At 41.0% G+C, this 24,999-nt stretch overlaps 1 protein-coding gene across 1 annotated transcript in view; it reads right to left on the bottom strand.

The window, feature by feature from the left end:
• Positions 1-24,951, bottom strand: part of SLC45A2 (solute carrier family 45 member 2) — a 30,935-nt gene extending 5,984 nt beyond the window's left edge. Inside the window, exons 1-5 of the mRNA XM_025984098.2 lie at positions 20,755-24,951; positions 18,498-18,674; positions 5,570-5,895; positions 1,791-1,934; positions 970-1,093 (exon numbers count right to left, since the gene is read on the bottom strand). Coding sequence (XP_025839883.1) covers positions 970-1,093; positions 1,791-1,934; positions 5,570-5,895; positions 18,498-18,674; positions 20,755-21,139 — 1,156 coding nt within the window. The 5' untranslated portion in view covers positions 21,140-24,951. The remainder of the gene's footprint in view (positions 1-969; positions 1,094-1,790; positions 1,935-5,569; positions 5,896-18,497; positions 18,675-20,754) is intronic.
• Positions 24,952-24,999: the final 48 nt, after the last annotated feature.

Below are 24,999 nucleotides of genomic sequence, written 5' to 3'. Positions count from 1 at the left end.
GCTCTGCACTCAGCGCAAAATATGCTTATCCCTCTCCCTCTGCTCCTCCCCCCACATGTGCACTCTCTCTCTTAAATAAATAAAATAAATAAAATCTTTTTATAAAAACACAATAAATAAAACCAATCACAGAAATCTCTTTGTTTGCAGTGTCTTTAGAACTGAAACTTAGCTAAGCAGGGGTTAATGGACTCCAGTCCCCATGGAAAGCTGGTACCTGAGAAAGAAAGTTGTCATCCTTAATCCTGGAACAGTGCTCCTATGACATGCCTTCCTCCCTCACTTGAGCTAAGGTCATTTTGCACATTAATTCTGTCACCTAGCATATTAACCATCCCTCCTATGTTCTGTCATCTACAGATCTAATAAACATATCTGTGAAACTCCACCAGTGATCTTTCTCCAGTAGAACATAGACCTGATAGTCAGTGCTGGGACTGTAGCCCTTGTGCATCCAATACTTCACTAACTTGTTTACAAGGTTTCCCTTTATTTTCTAGAGAACTTTCATCAAGAACCCATGGATTCCAAGGAAAGGATAATCAATGAGGAAAATAACATAGAATTCAGTATGGAAAAAGATACTTCCTGTGGTCCTTTCTAAGGGAATAGTTTTTCCTGATTTCCATAATTTATCAAGAATATGATGTTTTACTTATTTCATTTATTTATTTGAAAGAAAGAAAAAGAGAGAAAGAGAGCATGAGTGGGAGGGTCAGAGAAAGAGGGAGAGAAAATCCCAAGCAAATTCCATGCTGAGGGAGGAACCCAATACGGGACTTCATCTCTTAACCCTGAGATCAGGACATGAGCTGAAACCAAGAGCTGGATGCTTAACCAACTGTGACACCTAGGCACCTCAAGAATCTGGTATTTTAAAGAGCAAAAGAATACATATAAATACATAAAATCCAATATTCTGCTATACCAGAGCCTTCTAGAAGACACCTTGAGGAGGAAGAGACTTACAAGAATAAAGTGAGGAAAACACGGAATTGATGCACAAGCCCCAACATCCAACCTCGACCCCTCTTTCGTAGATGAGAAACTCTGTGGAGTTGTGTGCACTGTAGGGATCCCCGTGGTATACAATCTGAAAGAGATTTGGGGCTGTTGAGATACAAATGCAGTGTGGTAGGGACCCCCTTTCATGTACTCTGCTTCTCCATCCTGAGGAGCGACATGTCCCTGCCCAGGGGGCCCTTCCCAGGACACAGAGTTCATTCTCCCATGACCGCATCACCCCTTTCATCCTTTTACACTTCTACTCAAGGACCTTCAAGAAGTCCTAATGCCATGCCATCAAGTCTAAACAGTATCTCCCTGGATCATTAAAACCCTTCCTACCACCTAATATCCAGCCCCCACCTGACTAAGCAACCCTGGCACCCTTCTTCTGGTATAACCAACAGGCTTCTTCTGACTCATTTCCACAATGCCATTCCTATTCCTGCTTGGAATGTTTTCTCCCTCTTCTCTCTCTGTCCAACTCCTATTCACCTTTCAATGCCAGGACTATACTATACCTCCCTTATTTAGCCTGCCATGACTACTGCAGCTCACATTGATTCTTTCCTGTTTGTTGTATTTGATAAGTCCTGGTCCCATAGAGATTTCTAGGGTGTAGTAACTTGTCTCCAGTTCCTGTCTGTAAGACAGCTCCTTAAAGGTACTCTTCCTTACATTCTTACTGTGCCCATCCTTGGGGTGAGCCCAGAAGAAACTCAACAGGTGCTGACTGAAGGACTGATATGCAAGTCAAAGAGTTTGTGCACAGACATGTTTATTACCTGGCCCATGAAATCTGTGAAGAAGAGCATGTTAGACAGGAAAGCAGTCCATCCAATGAAGTGGCTGATGCAAAGGCAGAGGTAATGGGAAGGCATATTCATCAGCACCCTCAGCAGTGATGTCATGGTCATCTTCTTACTAATCTGGAATAAAACAGGAAACAGGCGTGACCTTCAGTGCAGACATGCAGCCAGCTGTGTGAGCCAGAGCACACAGCCATGTCACATACGTGTCAGTCAATTACCCCACAGCATCACACTTTCTGGGCATGGCACCAAGGTTTCCACAGAGGGGTCTTATAGGAAGTGCTCTGTCAAGTATGAGGGCCCTGAATAAGGTTTTGGAGACCTAAGGGTAAAAGGTCTGGAAATGGGGTTTGCTTTGGGCCAAGATGTAAGAGATATCTAGCATCCTGTCTTTGGATGGCAGAACCACTACATGAGGACAAGGCTCACAGATCTAAGCTAGCCCTTAGATGATTATAATTCTTAGATTTCTTGAATCTGAAAGCATGGTAGGCTAAATTCTAAGATGGCCCCATGATCCCTGTCCTCTGATGTTACCCTATAATTATGCCATGCTACATGGCAGAGGGATTGTGCAGATTTAATTAAGGTTACTAATTTCTTGACTTTGAGTCAATCAAAAGGGAGATTATCTGGGTGACCTTAACCAAATCACATGAGCAATTTAAAAAGCAAAGAATTTTCTCCAGGTGGGAGCAGAAGAGGAAATCGGAGTTTCAAAGCACAAGGGTTGCTGGCTTTGAAGGTGGAAGGGATCACATGAAAGGGATCTTAGAGTAGACTCTAGGAGATGAGAGTGACTTCTTGCCATCAGTCAGTAAGAAAATAAGCAGTTTAGTCCTACAAACACAAGGAACTAGATTCTACTTGGATGAGCCCAAAAGCTGATTCTTCCCCAGTTGAGCCTCCAGATGAGAATGCTCCTCCATCAACATATTGATTTCAGCCTTGTGAGACCCTAAGTAGAGAGCCCAGTTGAGCCCACCCAGAACTCTGATCTACAGGACTGTGAGATAATATATATGGTTTTAAGCTGCACAAACTGTGGTAATATGCTAGGTAGCAATAGAAAACTAATACAGAGAGCAAATCAGCTCCCTGGTTTTGGTCAAGTACCTCTTCCTAGTTTATTTCTCTGGATCCTGCCATGAGCCAGCACATGTAAATGATCCCTTTGTGGGCAGTCCGGGTGGCTCAACAAGGTGGATTAGCCCAGGGCCTGATCCTGGACACCCGGGATCCCACATAGGGGTCCCTGCATGGAGCCTGCTTCTCCCTCTGCCTGTGTCTCTGCTTCTCTCTCTCTGTGTGTCTCTCATAAATAAATAAAATCTTTTTAATAAATGAGCCCTTTGTGGAGTCTAAAGTGAAGACAATATAGAATACACACACACACACACACACACACACACACACAATCAATACACATACCCATATTCTTTAATTTAGACTTAAATTATGTTAAAACCAGCAGCTATACTTTTTTTGTATCAGAAGCTTTGAGAAAATCAGAAATTTTGAACTACTGACACAACTGTTTTGAAATACAAAGAATAAAACAGCTTTCAGCATCTTGTTATATAAGAAGAGAAAGAAACCTTGGGAATATTAAGATACTCACTGAGACTATAAACATCAATCATTGTGGGATGATAGGTCTTGTCAAATATTTATCTGTTCTTAATCTTGACACAATGAAATTGAGTCTTGGCTAGTTTATTTACAAGGTATTCTCATGGGAGTTTCTATTTTAACTATAACAGCTATTTTACAATTCTTAATTTTATATAATAATGCTTTTTAATTCTTCGTTGTGGAAAATATATTTACTTTTTGTACATTTATTAGATAAATTGATTTTTTTTAATTTTTCAATTTTGTAGTATTGAACCTCCTGGCCATGACTGAACTGATCTTCTCATGCAGTCATTCCCACCCTTATCCATGGCACATACGTTCCAAGGCCCCCAGTGGATGCCAGAAACTGCACATGGTACTGAACTGTATATAGGCTATGTTTTTTCCTATACATGCATACCAATGATAAGGTTTAATTTATAAATCAGACACAGTAGGAAATTAACAATAACATAATAAAATAGAACAATTATAACAATATACTGTAATAAAAGTTGTGTGAATGTAGTCTCTCTCCCCCAAAATACATGATTATGTTATACTCACTCTTCTTATTCTCGTGATGCCATGAGATGATAAAATGCCTATGTGATGAAATGAAGTGAGGTGGACGACATAGCATTAAGCTACCTTTTAACAGTAAATTGACCTTTTAACAGTAAATCATCTGCTTCTAGATAGTGGTTGACCATAGGTAACAGAAAGATAGAAAGTGAAACTTCAGATAAATGAGGACGACTGTACTTAGTATTTAAAAAGTATAGACATTCCTCTGGAATTAGAAAAAATAACTTTCTTGCCCATAGAATATGGTAACTGTCAAAATAAATGTTGACTGAAAAATAAATTCAATGCACGATTGTTACTTTTTACTCAACCATAGGAAGAAGCTAAGGGCATAGAACAAAAATCAACAGGAGCCCGCAGCTGGAGCAGTTGGTAAAGCATGCAGCACTTGATCTCAGGATTGTAGGTTTGAGCCCCTGTTGGGTTTAGAGATTACTTTAAAAAATAAAAATGAAATCTTTAAACAACAACAGCCTGAATTTCATGCCTCAGACTCAATGATTTATTCTTATTTTCTTTCTTTTCTTTCCAAAAATCCAAAATTTTTAAAAGTGAATGTGGCCAGAAGTATTCATTCTCATTCCAAATATTAATTTATGCTTCTGCCTTATACATAATCTTCATCCTACTTTCATTGTTAATCTAATTTTCCCTGTCATCCAAAAATAAATATGAGCTTTCAAATTGTGCCTAGTATTTCTGTAAAAGCTGGGAAGGTAAATATTCAAAGCCCTTTGGGTATTTTAACTCAGAATGAAAATTCAGCTGGCATCTTATTATGTGACTCATCTGTTCCCTTGGTGAAGCCCTTTCAATGGTTCTGAGCCCTTGGGAGTTGCTCTACTGAACGTATTGTACACTTTTGTCAACTGGAGATTGGGTGGTGGTGCATTTATACCTGAAAAAGGCCCAGAGCCGAGAGTGGGGAAGAGAACTTCCTAAGAGTACACTCAAAAGGAGACTATTGAAATGATAAAGTAAGCAATGATGGCATGAAGGAATTGAGGATGAATTTTATGGGATCCAGTTTGAATCCTGAAATAATTCAGGCCTCCTCTTGGCATTAAAAACAAAGTTCCAATTTCCAAACTGTACTGCCACCTCTCTGGTTTTGGAAAATAAGTATATTTGACCTTGGAATATGTATTGGTATAAACTGGTATTATTATGCCCTCTGTTATGGCTGTAAATTCTTGAGCACAGGGAGCAGAGATTAATAATCTGTTTTATGATCCCTCAATACCTAGTAGTGCTTTCCACGTACTTGGTACCCGAAGTAGTTTGTTGAATGAATGACTATAATATGCTCATTTACTTATATAAAGCTTAAAAAGCACCTTTGCATGCCTTATCTTAGTTAAATATCCCAATAGTCCTAGAAAATAGATAGGCTAACCCAAGAGAAGTCAGACTCATAGAGATTGACTGAGCTTGTATGAAAGTTGTTAGAGCAAAAAAAAAAAAAAAAAAAGAATAATTAAAAAAAATAAGAAGGGTAAGAACAAGGATATTTTTCCTGAGTAAAGAAAAAAAAATTTGCATCTTACCTGTTTAGAAGGATTTGGGGTTTTTTCTCCCTGCAATGCCAGCTCTGGGTTTACACAACAGTTCTTAGCTTTCTCAATAGACCCATACTGGTACATTTTGTCTGATGACAATAGAAAATCCTGGGGAGCTTGCTGTGGGGGAATGTCCTTTGTAACATCTCTAAGTGGGGCTTCAGGGATACTGCAGAGATGAATAATAAAACACAAAATAAGCACCAAAGCGGAGAAGAAGAACATGACCTGGAATTCTGAACCCAATACTCTTCCTATCTCCAGATGGGCCCAGTCGATGGCACCCAAAAGGTAACCCAGGGCACCTCCAAAACCTGGAAAACAAGAAAGAACTGTATTAGCATATTTAGCAAACCATCTTCTTTCTCATGGTGTCCGGACCCTCCCCTTCAGTGGGAAAACCCCCTGAGGTCAGCAGAGGCGCCTGCTTATGATGGAGAGTTAACACAGCAGGAGGCCAAGACATTCGCAATCACAAAACAGGGGCTCAAGCTTGGCTCTGGCATGTACTTGCTGTGCCCTCGGACTTCACTCATCATACGGGGGTAATAACAGAAGAGTAACCTACAAGTAGGGTCATGATTAGAAAATGGACTAGTGCCAGACACAAATATTGCCACCATCAGAAGTCCTGTGGCCTTTCTAAATTGCAGTCTCTAAACTGCTGCAGAACTATAATTCCTGCCCTTACAAAGCTCCAGAAAAAAAACTGGGGCTGGACTGCAGTAAAATTATTTGCATTGGCATTTATCTGTTAATAGGCTTCCTTTGCAAAGATCAAACAGCTTTGGACTCTGTCTTCTTTCTTCTGTTAGAAGCTAAAGGAACTTGTTCCAATTGATAGTCACAAAACAAATGACTTGGATATGTTGAAATATGGAAGTCTCTCTGATGTTTGCTTCACCTGCTTTTGCTAAAGACGGTGTGATTTGGGGGACATTGAGGAAGGACTTCCCCAAATCAATCCTGCCCTAATGGTCTAATATTTGAAATCCTATTAGTAATGATTCATCCCTTTTGGATTTTAAAATACAAGTGCCCCTGACCTGGGCAAGACACATACTACTCAGCACCAAAGTAGTAAGTGCTCCTCAGATGTTTCTCCTGGTGGCAAGCATCAGTGATTCTGGAAATGCAGGGCAGGGGGACACCCAAGGGTGGCAGGGTACCCAGGGAAATAAGGAGATGGATGCCAAACACACCTCCTACCTACATCACAAACTTAAATAGGGCTGATCACTCTGTCAGATACCTTTAAATGTCAACTTCCCATCATGCCTTACCAAACACATGTATCTGCCTGGCCAGAAATACTTTGTTTTTGTTTTTCTTGTGTGAATGAAGACTCTATTTTATTTCCCAAATAAAGACAATATTCTCACAAACAAGGGAATCAAGGAAGAAAATGAAACTTAAGGAATTTTCTAACTGTAACTCTAAACACCCAGAATAAACCCTGACCCCAGGAACACAAATCTGAATGTCAAATACCATGACTCTTAATTTATCCCGAATGGTGGAAGAATGGGTGATTCTAGTCACTCTTCATTCTCATTAGTTGCAATTTACTATAGAGGATATTTACAGATGACAAACTCCTTAACCAATGAATTTCAAAAATAAAGCATCATTGAGTGCCAAAGCATTATAAGACAGACTTATGGGAGACTGTGGCAAATGAGTGCAATGAGGTGAAACATACGTCTTGTGGCAACAGGAGTATATGGTCTAGTTATGGGCAATGGGCATGTACATAAACAGATAAATGACACATATGGGACCTGTCCTGGATGGTGGGTCCCAGGCTTTGAGAGGAAGGGAGGCCCCTGAGCCAGCCACACTCTGTTATGATACAGAGGGCAGTTCTGGGACTAATGGTGCCTCTGGATCACTATTAGACAATGACTCTCTTTATCTAATCATGGAGATACCAAGGGTGTCAGAGGTCATGTGCTGAACCAAGCAATCAACCAATAAAGATGTACTAAATTTCAAGCACTATTTGGGGTTGTATTATAAATCAAGATTTCCCAATTTCAGAACTACTGACATTTTGGGCTGAAGAATTCTTTGTTGTGAAGGGCTGTTCTGTACATTAGGATGTTTAGCAGCATTTCTGGTCTCTCCGCACTAGATGCCAGTAACAACTTCACCAGCCTGACAAACAAAAATGTCTCTAGACATTGCCTAATGTCCCATAGGAGGCAAAATGGCCCCCAGTTGAGAATCCCCTTAATTAATCCTATGAAAAGCTTACACATTCCTTTTTTGAAACTATTTATCATTTGTTACCAGATCATGGTTGTTATATTGTCATTTAATTCTGTCATTTATGCCTCTTTCCTTCACACTTACCATGCCACTGAGCAAAGGAAATGTAGAGCAAAAGACTCCTGCCTATTTAAAAGAATTTATATGTGAAATAAATCCTCTGCTGTGCAACAGAATGGTGGTTTTATTTCATGCATATAAATATGTGGGTATAAATATAATGACAGACTTATATTCAATATCGACTAGACTGATCGAGTCCTACAATTGGAGGGTTTCCAAGTCTATTTTTATGTCTGCTGGCTTAGTGTACATCAATAAAAATTGTTGAGCACTGAACATATGTAAAGGACTCTCCTAGCTTCAGCACCCTATCCCTTCCTCCCCAGAAGGCAGTTCTAAGTGAGAGAAGCAGGTAAGTAAACAATTACTAAAATAAACAAAACAAACAAACAAACAAAAAACTAATAAATGATGCTAGAACTGTGAGCTGGGTACTCAAAGAGTATAGAAGATTTCTGAAGAGTTTATTTGTTATTGGTGCCTAGTTAATAGTACCGAGAGGATGTTGATTATTAATAATTATTATAGGATCCCTCTTGATTAGCAATGAAGTTCATAAGCTTTCAATATATCAGTGGATGCAAAGATTTTAGAGATAGATATTTAAACTCTTCCAGTTGAATTAGATCTGAAAGCCAAGGGCTTACATGGTTAAGTGACAGGGGACAGCATGGAAATTAGGGGTTTGGAATTTACTCTGCTTTCAATCCCCGCCTGGGTGTTTTCTAGTCATGTGATCTTGGGCATTGCTCTGAGAAATGGGGATGATGATACCTCCTCCTATGAGTTTTGTGAGGGTTAACATGACAATACATGTAAAGCATCAGTCCATATAGTGGTAGAAGCAGGGCCCAAACCGAGTCCCTATAGACTTGCTACAGAAACCCTAATTCAGAAGTGGGAGAAGAGGGACACCTGGGCGGTTCAGTGGTTGAGTGTCTGCCTTTGGCTCAGGTTGTGATCCCAGGGTCCTGGGATCGAGTCCTGTATCAGGCTCTCCTCAGGGAGCCTCTGCCTCTGCCTGTGACTTCTCCCTCTGCCTCTGGCTCTGGCTCTCTCTGTGTCTCTCATGAATAAATTAATAAAATCTTAAAAAGAAGAAGAAATGGGAGAAGACAACTACTGCCGGGTTGTCACTCAGGGTGACAATCTGCCTAGAGCTGGCTGAAAGGACTTGGACATTGAGTCCAGTGACTAGAATCCAAGGATCATTCTGGAGGCTGACCTAGGCCTACCACAGACCAAGCAGGGCAAGTGGGAAGTACTGTGGAAGCACCACGTATCCCAGACCTGGAAAGAGTAGCAACTGTAAGTGCCTGATTTAAAAAATACCAGTCTAAAGCAGTGCTTCTTAAATGTTCATGTGTGCATGAACATACGGACATCTTATTAAAATGCAGATTGGCCTGGTCTGTTTGGGTTTATATAACAAAAATGCCCTAAACTGGGCGGTTTATAAACCACAAAGATTTACTTCTCACAGTTGTGTTAGCTGGGAAGTTTATAATTGTGGCATCAGCAGATTGTGTGTCTGGTGAGGCATGCTAATTCCACTCATGAGGCCTCATGACCTAATCACCTTCTAAAGGCTCCACCTCTTCATAGCATCACACTGGGTATTAGGTTTTTAACATGTACATTTTAGTGGACAAACATTGAATCTATACCACAGGTTCTGACTTTAAAGATTCAGGGTATGGCCTGAGAGTCTACATTCTTTTCAAGCTCCCCAGTGACACCAGTGCTGCCCATCCAAACATCATTCTGCATAGCCTGGTAAGACAGCAGTTTGCAATCAAACGTGCTCCACCCTTATCTAAAACTCTAACCTAGGGAATGGGACTTTGTTGTCATAGGATATTTGACCAACAATGCAAAACTGATAAAGCACAATGATGTGCAGTTGTGAAAAATTGAGGTTAATTTGCAGACATTATTAGGGTTCTCTCATTTGTATTGCTTTTGTAGCCTAATAGAGAAATTACCCCAAAAATATTACAGAGAAGTTATAGTTTTACTGCCCTGTAGAAAGTTAGTCAAATTTATATCCAATCTTTTACTTTTGCTAATCACATACACACACCCTGTAAGAACTTAGAGAAACTGTTCTTTATGTCTTCCCTGTCAGTTCCCTCATTAATTAGTTGAGCAAAATTTTGACATCTGCTTCAAGTAATTTAGGGAATTTTCAATCCTCTCTTCTTTTTGGGAGGGGGATAAAAAAAAAAAAAAACAAACAGACAAAACTATTTCATTTGTCCAAAAGCTACTATAGGATGTAGCTAAATGTTACAACAGAACATGCCCTGAGGGAATAGTGGGCCATTAGGGTAATTATTCCATAGGCACCTATTACAACTCTGGATAGAAACATTTAAACTGAATCTATTCACACCCTCAGATATGATAAAGGCCAGCAGAGGGCTGTAGGGATTCACTGAACGCATTCCTGTCTGCTGCTGCTGCTTAAGCTAAGGATTTTATCCTCAAAGATAGTCTCCAAGACAAAGCCAAGTCATCTTAGCTGCAAGAAAGGCCAATACCAACCCCCACATCTAAATCCAAACTGCATTTATCTCTCTGCCAACATTAGCCTCGTTGGGGCCTCTGGAATTAATCACCAGGTTATTGGCCAAACCAGAAGATGGAACATCTACAGGACATCTGCTAATGTCAGATAACTAGGCTTTACAAAAACTTGACAAAGAAGAGCCCACAAATGATCCAGCTGGCTCCATCACGGAGCCAGGCCACGTTGTCACACTCAGACCACAGCCAATCTCAGAACAATGAGTGTCTTGACAGACAGATGTTATATTTCATAAAACTTATGATACAATTTGAACAATGGCTCATCGTGGAAGAAATCCAAGCATATAGAAATAGGGTTGTTTTTCTTTAGTTCACAGCTATAACAGGTAAAATGGGTAGCTTGGGGAGTTTCAGGACCAAGGAATCTAAAGGGTCTGTGTATCTACTAGGTGCCTATAAATGCCTCTCTGCTTCAGGTGTGTGGCTTAACAATCCGCATTCTGATGGCAAAATAGCTCAAGTCAAGAGAGCTAAAAGTGTGGTGCCAGCTACTTCACCTCAACAAGAGATCAGACTAAAAAAATCCCCCAAATTCCTATGGAGTTCATGAGAGAGTGATTCTAACTCCATTCTATATGCTAAGAAAATAGCAACGAAAGTGTTCGATTAGGTATATGGTTCCTACCTTCCCCCAACATATACACGCTAACAAACTAAGTACTAGCTACCATGTGTGGGTGTGTGTCCTTGAACCCATTTGTCATTAAAGATTTTTTTTTTTTTTTTTTTTTTATTTATGATAGTCATAGAGAGAGAGAGAGGGGCAGAGACACAGGCGTAGGGAGAAGCAGGCTCCATGCACCGGGAGCCTGATGTGGGATTCGATCCCGGGTCTCCAGGATCGCGCCCTGGGCCAAAGGCAGGCGCCAAACTGCTGCGCCACCCAGGGATCCCTGTCATTAAAGATTGATGGAGCACCCACTCTCCAAGAATTGTGCTAGGCACTGTGGACACAGGAATGAATAAGACAGGCATGACCTGTCCTCTCAGAGGCTGAGAGTACAAGGAAAATCAATCAAGAAGATATATATACTCTGGTCAGAGACAGAAGACACAAGTAGCTTGACATTCTTCAGGTTTACAAGGCAATTGTTCTCCTAAAAGATGGTTACATAATATATTTAAAGTGTTCACCACTGTTTTCATCCACCCACCACTACCTGTGGTCCTGTGGTATTTCCATATGTTCTTGTCCCTTTGGGTCCTCCCTTCACATTCAAGCTGAGCCAGGATAATTTATTGCTTTGGAGAAAGGACATGAAAGTAGAAAGCAGTGAGACAAGAATGTCTTCTTGCTTCTGAGTTTCAAAAGCCCTTAGGCTTCAGAGGCACAGTAGGAAGATTCAGTAAAAAAAAAAAAAAAAAAAAAAAAAAAAAATGTGATTTAAGAGCAAGGCATTCATAATGGGTGCACATGTGCTGGTGAATCCTAGGGCAGTGGTGGTTCTGCTCCCTGCTCTTAGGGCCTATCTGGTACTGAGGGAGTGGGAGTTGGAGAGCAGAACCACCCCCAAATGGCTTGAGGAGGATCCCAGAACAGAAGGGACCAATGCTTCATTCTTCTAGGCAGACCCCAGGGAGGCAATAAGACCTCAGGGAAGAAATGGTTCGCAGTGGGTCTAGATAGACAAGCTTATTATGTGTCAGGCTCTGTTCTAAGTGCTTGACATATATTGACTCATCCAATCCTCACAAAAACACTTTGAGGAGGGTATATTAAAGATATTTAATATATATTATTGCTTCATTAGCATTGAGCCCATGGGCAACAGCACTGAAACTCATGCCTGAACAACACTTCACACATGAATTTTCTCCACAAGGCACATCACAATGTTCTTGCCCTTTTGAATTCCAGACAGCACTTTAGCAGTACATTTGGGACCATTTTAAACAGTGAAGTCAGATACACACAAAAAAGAATAAAAATGCAAATAATTTGGCACTAAATACCTCATGAAGAGGACACTTGTTTACAACATGAGAACCCAATGAGAAGTAGGAGGTCACCTTGATCCATCTCACACAGGGAATGAGCCTTGCGCAGACTCAAATTGCCCCCAGTACAGTCTGCACTTGTTTGTAAATGACTGAAAATGAGCTACCTGTATTGCTTTTGATGTTACACATAAGATTTACTGAGTGAGTTTGCAAATACGAGTCCATGAATAATTGAGCAACTGCATTTTATCTCTATCTTAGAGAAGAAGAAAGAAAGGAAAGCACGCAGAGTCACAGAGTTCGTTCACCTCACCCTGGCATGGTGTGGGAAGCGCAGAATGGCAGGGAGGGAGCCAAGAAGCCCGTGGTTCTGCAGGGCCCTCACAGATGAGAATAAGGGTTACTCAATTGTGACCACTTCAGCTTGAGCATTGAGATGCGGTAGGACAGTGGACATCTCAGTAAATACCATCTCAAACAGGTGACACTAAAACCCAGGAACCCTCTGCCCCAAAACCTTGCATTCTAAGTACCCAGAACTTAGAAGTAACTTTGGGGAAAGGGATGGGGTAACATTCCAAACCGAGACTAAATTTTCACCATCCTGTGGCAATGAGGCTCAACACTGGAGTGATGAAATTTGTGGCTTGGGATCCACGCCCATTTCAGACATAAAGATTTATTCAATACTTTGCATTGTTGAGCATTATTGACGCTGTAGGCAAAAAGTTTGCAGTAAAGCAATGTTGAAATCATATTCTTCTCCATCATTAAACAAATAAATGCAGAGAACTGGAGTAGGGTGTTTGCCAGAGGTCAATGCACTGAATTTGCAATTTGTGTTCCTGCCGAAAGTTACTAATATGTGCTAGTACATCTAATGCAATAATGGTTCACATGACAGTATCCACCTTTATTATCCCATCACTTTTCCAAAAGTCAGTTTCTTTATTTGAGCATATGCATTACTATTGCTCCCCTAGTTCAGATAAGATATCTGAAACTTCTCATTTCCTGACCCAGCACATGAAACCTAACTTGTTTCTCTGAGATTCTTGGAGAGGTGTGTTGCTCACGCTTGAACAGAAAAGAAATGGCAGTTTGGAGACAATAATCGTTTTGCTCTAAGTCATCCGTGTTGCCCACAAAGCTGGCATGCCTATGTCCTTGGCTTATATTCCGGCCACATCCTTTCCAAGCTAAGTCACTGATGAAATATGAAAGTTCACCAGGGACGGAAACTTCAAAGGGAACCCAGCTGACACAAGAAACCCACTCAGGCAGCAATTGCTCATGAAGGAGAAAGCATTCCAATAATCTCTAACACAAAACATGGCATCTTTTCCACTTGTGCAAAGGGCTTGCTCATAGGAGCCCATGTCTATCTAAACTTCATTTTTAAGATTCTTTTCTTAGTCCTTAAATTATTTCTAATCAGTGTTTGTAGCCTGAGCATTTTTATGTTGCTTTGAGATATTAAAAAAAAAAAAAAGAATAGTTAAAAGAGGTCGTGCCCCAACAAGCTACCCATCCTTCTTCCAAAGATGTACGTGGGACAAGTTCCTCTGAGTTACCACAAATAAAACTTTGATGGGTTTTATAAGCCCAGTGGGAATAGAGGAAATGAACTAAATATAGATATTTGGTGTTTGATCCTTTGAAACAAACGATTCCTGGCTCTGGGCATTTGGCAGGATATTAATAACTAACATTGTGTAAAGATTCACAATCCTGTGAGGAAATAAGAGTTCAGAAATACTAAAACCACTCAGCAGTGGGCCAGGATTTGAACCAGGACAACTTTTCCCATCATACCTCATTCCGGCTGCTCGCTGCAAGATAGAGCCAACTGCTAAGGACAGCAAAGTGGTGGGTTCAACTTAGTAGATATATGCTCAGTTAGAAGCATTCTGACACAAGGAAGGAATTTCCTACTAGTGAATGTGGTTTCCACAGGCCTAGATGCACCCAGAGGTGAAGGCATAGGGTAGCACGACAAGGGTGGATCCACTAAATCTACCACATGTGTCAGGGATAGAAAAAGGATAGTTAGTTACCTTTAAATGTAAGGGACAGAAGCAGCCAGGGAACAAAAATGTCCCTTAAGAACCAGAAGAGTCTTTTCTTTAGAAAAAAAAAGAAAGTCAGAAATATGCTGGGAAATATTTTGGCAACAAACCCCTTGACACTTATTTGCAAAGCATTTGGAATTGTTGGGCTTGGACTAAAATGAAATAAATGGCTCTGAAATAAATAAGAAAAGAAGAATTTCAATTTACTCAGATGACTGGATTCCTTGGGTAAACAATTTCTTGCTGCTGCTGAAAATCAAAATGGGCCCTGACACTGAACATTCCTTTATCATAAAATGCTTGATTCAAACAGAATGTTATAGACATCTCTTTGCCAAGTTCATGGAAATTCGGAAGGTCTAGCCTGTATGCAAAGACAGAGCAGTATGGTAATGCATTGCTTATTATTTTTCACTCTGTTTTCCAATGTGGGCTTCCATTCAGAACAAGGACAGTATGGTGGGGTCACACATCTATGTTTAACTGGAAAGAATTCAACTATTCACACTTTGAAAAGAAGGGGAGAGAGATTAACATTTTATAAATGTTAATAATAAATGTTAATAAATGTCTTCTATCCCATTCATTGAGCCCATGTCCAGCAGTAAACGTTAAGGAGGATATGTTGCTGCAGATATATGGATCCGTCACTATGCAGGTCCGTGCACACAAATCAAGGCATACTATATTTTATCTGTGATCTAAGAGATATTTATGAATAATGTAGACTCTCTATGATCATCACTTGGGCAGGGACTTTAGAATCTAAGCTTTAAACAAGGTGAGACTTCACTGTACTATTTTAGAAGAGGATGATGTTTTCTTTTTTTACTAATTGGAAAAAGATTTTGCTTTGAGCCATCCACACACACTCAGGGGTCCTCCTATAATCAGAGACAGTTGGCTGGGATTGAGAGCTCAGTGCTGATCGTGAGACAAAACAAGGTAACTAAATGAACGTATTCATCTGACGGATGCAATTTGCCAACTTGGTGTAAAGCTACATGAAATATAAGGGTTATGAAACCAAGAGTCTCCTTTTACGCAACTAACATTTCTATGTACCTGCTACCAAGAAGGCAATGGGTTAGAAGCCATGGGGAAGTAAACCCTCATATTTTTACAAATTGTGTAGTTTATAAAATCTTGTAAAAAGAAGATAAATACATACTGAATCAGAATACAGGGGAGCCTATGAATAGTATTATAATAAATGTGATCAGATAACATTGTGAACTGGAGTATAATTTTAAAATACAATTACCTCTTGATTATTCATCAATAGATTGGGCTTTGTAAGTTCTTTCTAGTCTTGGCCTTTAACTGTTCTCATTAAGTTAGTACTCGATTGTGTTTGCATTCTATGTGATAGCTACCAACTTTGGCCTATTCCATAATAATTACCCCTTCCTCCTAGCTAACAGAATTAAAATTCAATTTAAGGATTTACCTCTCTCACCCTCCTCTAAACCCTCACTTTTCCAACCCCCTGGGCCTCTGGGTGTTCATGCCGCCTAATTCTGCCCAATGAGACACAAGCAGAAGTCTTGTGGGAGTTTTGCTTTCTCCTTTAAAAGAGACAAATGTTGAAGTCCCAGTGTGACGACACATTTGGAGAAAAGGCCTTTAGGAGGTAATTAAGGTTAAATGAGGTCATGAGGGTGGGGCCCTAAACCACAGCACTGGTGTCTTTCTTTCTTTCTTTCTTTCTTTCTTTCTTTCTTTCTTTCTTTCTTTTCTTTCTTTCTTTCTTTCTTTCTTTCTTTCTTTCTTTCTTTCTACTTTCTTTCTTTCTCTTTCTTTCTTTCTTCCAAGATTTTATTTATTTATTTATTTATTTATTTATTTATTTATTTGAGAGACAGAAAGAGCACACAAGCAGGGGTGGATGGGTAGGGGCAGAGGGAGATGGAGAGGCAGACTCCCTGTGGAGCAGGGCACCTGATGCGGGGCTCAATCCCAGGACCTCAGGATCATGACCTGAGCCAAAGGCAGACACTTAACCGACTGAGCCACCCAGGCACCCCAGGACTTGTCTTTAAAATTGGATAAGACTCACTAGGAACGTGTGCACAAAGGAAAGGCCCTGTGAGGTCAGAGTGAGGAGATGGCCAGGTAAAGACCAAGAAGTAAGGTCTCACCAACCAACCCTGTAGTCATTGTGATCTTGGACTTCCAGCCTTCAAAAGTGTGAGAACATAATTTCTGTTGTTTCAGCACCCAGTCTGTGGTATTGTGCTATGGTAGCCCAAGCAGATGACACCAGGGCAATGAAGTTCAGGATATGGATGAGATGAACTGTAGCCTCCACCATCTCTTCCTGCTGGAGTTACACAACGTGTCTATACCTCTATCTTCATCCACTTGATAAACTTTTCTTTTGATTACTTTATGGGTAGGTAGAGTCCCTGACCAAGTCAGAAGTTGTTTGCCTGCAATTTAGGAGAAGGGGCGGGGGTGGTTCTTCTCCTCAGGAAATCGGTGGCAAGTTTCCAAGCAGCTTTGATTTCCAAAGGGAGAAAGGGGGAAGGCAATTTGGAAGTTGGAACAGAAAAGGGCAGCCTCCTTTGTTGGAACAGAAAAGGGCAGCCTCCTTTGTTTTTTCCATTAATATTTATTCTGAGCACTTGTGTATGATGTGCCAGGCTGCGCAAAAGGTGAAAAGGGATGCAATGAGTAAAACAGACCTGGCCTCTGCCCCTGGGAACACGATATTTTCTCAGACTCATAGAAATATTACCTAACGTGCTAGCCTTTGAAAAGTTCCCCAAATACCAAATTCAGCCTTCTAATAACAGGGGCAGCACGGGAGAGACTGGTTGGCCAGGACAAACATGACGTGAGCTGGGAAAGGGTGGCCACACTGCCCAAAGTACATTAGAGCAATAAAATTCTCAATGTGTTAGGTTGGATGGGCTTGAGTCCTGCTCCTCCATTTTCCCTGAAGCAGGGAAGAACTACTCTCTTGCCTGGGCAGCCTCTGCTTCCAGAAGCTACCATTCAAATGTTTGTTCAAACAATGAATATTGACCCAAAGGCTTCCGTGCGTAGGCACTGGAAACATAAACTTAAGATCTTGCTTCTCATGGGACCTACCTGGCTATGAATGGAGACAATATATCAAGACAAAATAAATATTTCGGTTGGGCCTTAAAGATATCAAATAAGGTGGACTGAGAGATCCTCCCCACCCCCAACTATATATAAAACCCCTCCCAGGCCAGGATGGTGCTATAATCTTCTGTATAACCCCTTTCCCCAGGGGGTTCCTGACTGGTGCTCTATAAATTCATATTGAATATTGCTAGCATCGCTTTAAATGAATGACCCAACAGCAACCAAAGGAAGCCGGCAACAGCCCCAAGAATCAAAGAGAACCCTCATTGTCCTGGCATGGCCTTTTTCAAACCAGGAGGTTGAGGAAATGCCAACTTTTTATATAACTAAGGACTAATGGGTTTTGTTTAAGTTTGTTTGAATTTGCTTGGTTTGTTTCTATTTTTGCGTTTAAATGCGGTTCTTAGGAAACTTGCCACAGAATCATCCAGGATCCTTTTAAAAATGCAGACTTCTGGGTCCCATCTCAAACCCACTGAACCAAAATAACTGGAGGAGAGAGGCCCAGGAAGCTGCATTTTTAACAAGTTCCTAAGTAATGCTGATGCTACATTACTGATTTTAAAAAAGAAAAAAAAGTAAAGTGCACAAGGGCCCCTTTTCATTGCAGTTGTAAATGTCTCCACAAATGATTCCTCAGAAAGCTCTTATGTAAACTTCCTTTGCAAAACCTCCAGAGCCCAGTCACAAGCTGATTTGTTTAGAGAAATGCACTGAAAGACAGAGCCGCGTGATGGGAGCATTCCATCAACAGACCCTTTCATTCAAAAACTCTGACGCGTATAGACACTGGCTGGCTTTAGTGGAAATGCCTCCCTGTCTGGGGAGCTTAAGGAAAGATTTTCTGGAATATTCCCTACCTGTGAAGAAGGCATGGTAGTGGAGGCCCCTCTCCTTATCCTCATAAGAGCAGACATCAAATAAGTAGGCTTTAATGGGCCCATCAATGAAGTCAGCAGCAAAATCAAAGAAAACTACACCTATCATCGTGATGGTTATGGCCCAAATCCGCTTCCTTCTTGGATCAGCAATCAAGGCTAAAAAGGAAATAAACATACATCACCTAATCCTGCACTAGAAGGATTTGCATTTTTATTTTCACCAAAAGGTCTTGTCATCAACTTACCTCCCTTTGCTTTTCCAAATAAAAATGGCTTCATTATTTTTTCAGGTTTTAAAAATTACACAATGTGAATGCCAGAAAAGGTAGATCTGCAGAGATGGGAAGTAGATTGAGGGGTTGCTTAGTCCCGATGGGGAGGAGGGAATGGGAGGTGACTGCTAATGGTCACTGGGTTTCTTTTCAGGGTGATAAAATGTGGTAGCCTTAGATAGTGGTTGGTGATGGTTGTACTACCTTGGGATATACTGATACAGCACTGAGTTGTATGGATTTTAAATCATATCTCATTTTAAAAAGTTGTTTCAAAAATTCTTGTAAACGGCTTATTGTAAACCGTTCCAATAATCTAGAAAAGTCGAGAGAAATGCTTCATCCCAGCCCCACTGATGGCCATCCTTCAGATATCTCTTTACGTACTTAAACACATACAGAAAAAATGTACACCAGTACCCTAATACAGTGCTCTCAAACTGCAGCATCCTTAATCATTCCTTGGACAACTTGTTGAAACAAATTTATTGGGCTCTGTCTCCCACTATTCTCCATGATTCTCCCATGACTCATGACTCTCCAATAGGTCTGAGGTGTGTGGTTGGGCATTTGCATCTCTAAACACCCTCTGCCCAAGGATGCTGATGCCCTGGCTCTGAGACCCATACTTTGAGCACTGACTAAAGGGATCAATCGGACACATTTATCTATAACCAACTCTCCTCAGATCTTTGCATTTCACTTAATGGAGAGCAGCTGCACAATTTTTAACAGCTGAATAATATTCACTCTGGGTGTGCTGGAATTCATGCATCCAGTCTCCTATTAGAGAAAAAAAGAATGTTTTCCCTTGTTTTCAGTTTCGCTTAAGAATAAAACAATATATGCACATATTTTTAAAAATTATTATTTAATTTATTTTTAATTATTGTTTAACTTATTAAAATAAGTTAAAAATAAGCCTACACTCCACTTTTTACATCCAAAGTCTTTCAGTACCTCCTCCCAAAGGCAACTATTCTTATCAGGGGTTTTTGTGAGTATTTTGCAGATATAACCAACATTTATGGATTTATGCCCTCTTTTAAATATATACAAATGAGGGATGCCTGGCTGGCTCAGGGGTTGAGCGTCTGCCTTTGGCTTAGGGCGTGATCCTGGAGTCCTGGGATCGAGTCCCACATCGGGCTCCCTCCCTGGAGCCTGCTTCTCCCTCTACCTATGTCTCTGCCACTCTCTCTCTCTCTCTCTCTCTCTGTGTCTCTCATGAATAAATAAATTTTAAAAATAAAAATAAATAAAAATATACAAATAATAGCTGACTATCCTGCCTCATTATCATCCATTCTGCTAGTCTGAGAGTTAATGATCCAGAAATGTGTGCTATTTTTAACAATTCTTCTTTCAATGAACCTTTTTACGTACTACCACCAGTTACTGATGAATTGGTGGCTGGTTAATGGCAAGAAAAAGTCCTCACCATCAGGTTTGTTTTTGCCCAGAGTTTACAGTGCAAAAATATCCCCTTGAGCTGACAGGCTGATGCCCTACACCCATTAAAAGACTCTACATAAAGCTATGAATAAAATTAGCTCTTATTTAGACATGTAGGTAATTTATTATAAGTATTCATGGAGTCATTTGGCAAATGGCTAATCTGACAAAAGTACCAAATAAAGCATAAGCTCAAAGAACACTGCAACTGATAAACATGTGAAAATATTGCAGTTGACAAAACAGATTTTAAAAATGTTTCTATTTTTAAATCCTCACAACAATAAAACAGCAGCAATGCATCCTAGATGTTTCTAAAAGTAAAGGTTCCCCAGCCACAGAACTTGGAATTGGGTCATTCCAAAGTGGAAATTTATTGTAATCTAGGAGAGACAATCCGTTCTAATCAATTTCCAATTGTACGTCACATAAAGAAATCTGCATTCTACTCCTATTGAGTCATACACGGGGCCCTTTCCACTGCCTGCCCACCTGTACAGACCACTGACCTGATACAACAGCATCCCCGTTGAGGTACAGAGCCATGCCCAGGAGCATCATGATGCCCAGGGTGAGGATGTAGGGTCTCCGCCGGCCCCACCTGGCCTGGCAGTTGTCGCTGGCTGATCCCCCCACGGGTTGCAGCAGGAATCCCAGGATGGGGCTGAGGAGCCACACAGTGCTGTACAGACTCTTGGGCAGCCCCACGCTGAGCAGGACTGGGGTCACGTAGGCTGCCTCCACTGCGTAGCAGAACTCCCGGCCAAGCATGGCCATGCTGTGCATGATGAGATTGCTCGTGGGTCTTTTGGGAGGCTCCACAGGATCAAAGGGGTCATCCTCAGCTAGGGACTTACAGGTATGAATGCCAAGCTGCCCAGTGTTGCCGCCCATGGCCACAGGGTGAGGAACCTTGCCTGCAAGCCCACCGCCTTCTGAGTGGACCTCGGGTTTCTGCTCCAAGCTGGATTTGACATGGAGCCCAGCTGAGCAGCCAACAGAGATGGTCAAGCTGGGGGAGGGGCTCAAATTCTTTCATGCCTCTAAGATCACAAGTTATGATGAGAGGGAAGGGGGTGGAGTCAGGAAAGCATGAGGGAGATTAGTGGCTGTGAGCCCTCTGGCTCCTTAGAATGTTTGTCTAAAGGAATCTCTCTTTGTACTGTTCTTTCTCCCTCTGTGTCGTGCACACACATATACACACACTGTTACACACGATCTCACCCACAGCTTTGAGATGGTAGAGCTGTATGATGCAGGTGTCCAGTCAAAATATGAATGCCTCAATATCTTCTTCCAAACTTTTTCTAGATAAAAATATTCTGTGTCTTCCTGAACCCAAGTTTCCATACGCACACACCTCAAGAGTCCGTTAGCTAGACCTAAAACCACGGGAAGTTGCATCCTCTCTCCAATCCATAGCTGTCTCATAGCACTGTGATATGTCCCTTCATTGCACTTAACACACTTTATAATTAGATAGTTCTGTGTTTATTCTATTTCTCCTGTTAGTCTGATCCCTTTACGAGCAGTGATCAGGTTCATTTCAGTCATTATGGTATCCCCAGCATCTAACATGACACCTGACACCTAGTACGTCCTCAAAAATATTTGCTATAGGAGTTACTGAGTAAATAAAGCGCATTCACTGCATTTTGTAGTATCCGTCAACTGCCTGTTTGTTCAGGTCCATTCCTCGCCCCTCCTCACATATCATAAGAGACTACATTTCCCAGGGTTCCTTGCTCTCTAGCTTCTAGGTAGGTTGGGCCAATGGATGGCATTGGTGGGAAGACTGGGGCCAGGAGGGAAGATCATGTTATTTCCCTTGCTTTCTCCTTCCTGAGCTGTCAGTGGCTGCTTCTCCACAGTGGGTCCGGCTTCCACCAGGCAACCTTAACTTCCAGGTTCTCCTTACACTGCTTTTCCCATCATGCCTGCAGCCACAGAAGTGGTCCTGGCTTCCCTGTTGTAGCTCTTATCTGGATTGCCTGCCTCAACGTCCCCTGGTCTTCTCAGCTCTTTTGTCACCGGTAAAATTCTCTATATTACATTCCCCGATTGATTGATATTTCACCCATCCCCCCACCTGCCTCCCCTCAGGCAACCACTGGTTTGATCTCTGTGTTTTTTGTCTTTTCTCTTTGTTGTTTCTTCAATTCCACATATGAGTAAAATCACGGCATTTGTCTTTCTCTGACTTTTTCAATTTGCTTTATACACTTGAGGTCCATTCACATGGTCACAACCGACAAAAGTTCATCTTTTCTATGAGTAATAGTCCATTGTGTATATACATACCACATCTTCTTTATCCATTATCAGTGGACACTTGGGTTGCTACCATACCTTGGTTATTATAACTTTTGCTGCAATAAACATAAGGATGCGTATCTTTTTAAATTAGTGCTTTTCTTTGGGTAAATGCCCGGTAGTAGAATTACTGGATCATAAGGTAATTTTATTTTTAATTTTTGAGGAACCTCCATATGTTTCCCTCAGTGGCTGCACCAGTGTGCATTCATTCCCACCAGTGGTGCATGAGGGTTCGTTCCTTTTTCTTCACAACCTCTCCAATACTTGTTACTTCTTGCATTTTTTTATTTTAGTCATTCTGACAGCAACTGTGATTCTTATTGTGGCTTTAAATTGTATTTTCCTCATGATTACTGATGTTGTGGACCTTTTCATGTGTCTGTTAGCCATCTGTGTGTCTTCTTTGAAAAAATGTCTATTCAGGTCCTCTGCCCATTTTTAATTGGATTATTTGTTCTTTTGGTGTTGAGTTGTATAAATTCTTTACATATTTTGGACAGTAACCCCTTATCTAGAGGTATCATTTGCAAATATCTTCTCCCATTCAATTGGTTGACCTTTTGTTCTGTTAATGGTTTCCTTTGCTGTTGAAAAGCTTTTTATTTTGGTGTAGTTCCAACAGTTTAAATTTGCTTTTGTTTTCTGGGCCAGAGGATACATATGTAGAAAAATGTTTCTACAGCTGATGTCAAAGAAATTACTACCTATGTTTTCTTCTAGCAATTTTATGGTTTCAGGTTTCACATGTAGGTCTTTAAACCATTTTGAGTTTATTTTTGTTTATGGTGTAAGAATAAATCTCTGTTTTAAAGACTGAGTGGGTCATATTTTCTTTGCTGGACCTTGAGGAGTTCAAGTGAAAAGTCTCTGGAGCAAAAGGAACACAATTTTATGGGAAGGGCCCTTAAAATGGTTTAGGAGCAAGACTCAGAGTGGGAATATTAAAATTTAAATTCTGGTTCTGCCTCTTACTAGTATCTTCCTAGGCAAATCACTTAAACTGATGGTTCCCAAACTGTGTGCCAAAATGCCCCAGGATACCACACTGAACACAAAGGGATGCCTCAGGATATTTAAAATTTTGAAGATAGTAAACAGAGTGAAAACCAGCATCTGTTAAACAGACCACATGAAGTATCAGTGAAGTAGATGGCACTTTGAACATAAGATTGCACTATAATCCAGGTGGCTCAGCAGTTGAATGCCTTCGGTTCAGGGCATGATCCTGGAGTCCCGGGATTGAGGCCCACATAGGGCTCCCTGCATGGAGCCTGCTTCTCCCTCTGCCTCTCACTGTGTCTCTCATGAATAAATAAATAAAATCATAAGGGACCCCTGGGTGGCTTAGCGGTTGAGCTTCCGCCTTCAGCTCAGTGCGTGATCCTGGGGTCCTGGGATCAAGTTCCACATTGGGCTCCCTGCATGGAGCCTGCCTCTCTGTGTGTGTGTCTCTCATGAATAAATAAATAAAATCTTTAAAAAGAAAAATCTTGGGATCCCTGGGTGGCTCAGCGGTTTGGCGCCTGCCTTTGGCCCAGGGCGCGATCCTGGAGTCCCGGGATCGAGTCCCACGTTGGGCTCCCGGCATGGAGCCTGCTTCTCCCTCCTCCTGTGTCTCTGCCTCTCTCTCTTTCTCTATCATAAATAAATAAATAAATCTTAAAAAAAAAGAAGATTGTACTATAATCCTTTCAATGAAGCAAATATTAAATGAATATAAATGTGGAACAGAAAATGATAGTGGTGTCCAATTCTAAGAAATGAGAAGCTACAGTGTTTAACACGTGTATGACCCATAAGTGTGTAAAAAATGAAATAAAAATAATTCTCTCAATTTATGTGTATTATGGTTTTTCAAACAGCTAATTAGTTGTTAAGGTGTGGAATACTTAAGTTGTTGGGACCTAATAATTTAGATAGAATGGTTAGGTATTTCTTTTGGCCTATATATATCAGAACCATGAAAAAATTACTCAGACACAAAGGGAGATGTGAACTAAGAAGGTTCAAGACCATCTGAGTCTTGCGTTCTCATCTGTACAATGAAGAAACCTGCCCCACCTACCCTTGTGATTGTTAAGAAAGACTGTAATACTGTATATAATGGATGTTTTTGGCTGCCTACCCAACATCCATTCTCCACTCTTCCCATCCTGGAACCTGGATTAGGTTCCAGAATCCCCCCCTCCTCACACACCCATGTGCTTCCAGGTAGCTGAGTCCAGGAGCAGGCTGGTTTTATCTAAGGACAACCCTACCTTCTCTGATAAAGACTGGAAAGGACCAGCTTAGGACTTAACTCCATTAAAAGAGACACAAGATTTGCTGATGGTTCCTGGGAGCATCTCTTCTTCTGGATGTCACAGTGTATGCATATGAAATCCAGAACTTGTTAGCAAGCTGAGGATAAAGTGAACACATGGAGGATGGCAAGTTGG

This window comes from Vulpes vulpes, chromosome 4 (genome assembly GCF_048418805.1).
Source record: "Vulpes vulpes isolate BD-2025 chromosome 4, VulVul3, whole genome shotgun sequence".
NCBI classification, from domain to species: domain Eukaryota; kingdom Metazoa; phylum Chordata; class Mammalia; order Carnivora; family Canidae; genus Vulpes; species Vulpes vulpes.
This window is presented reverse-complemented; position numbering and strand designations above follow the sequence as displayed.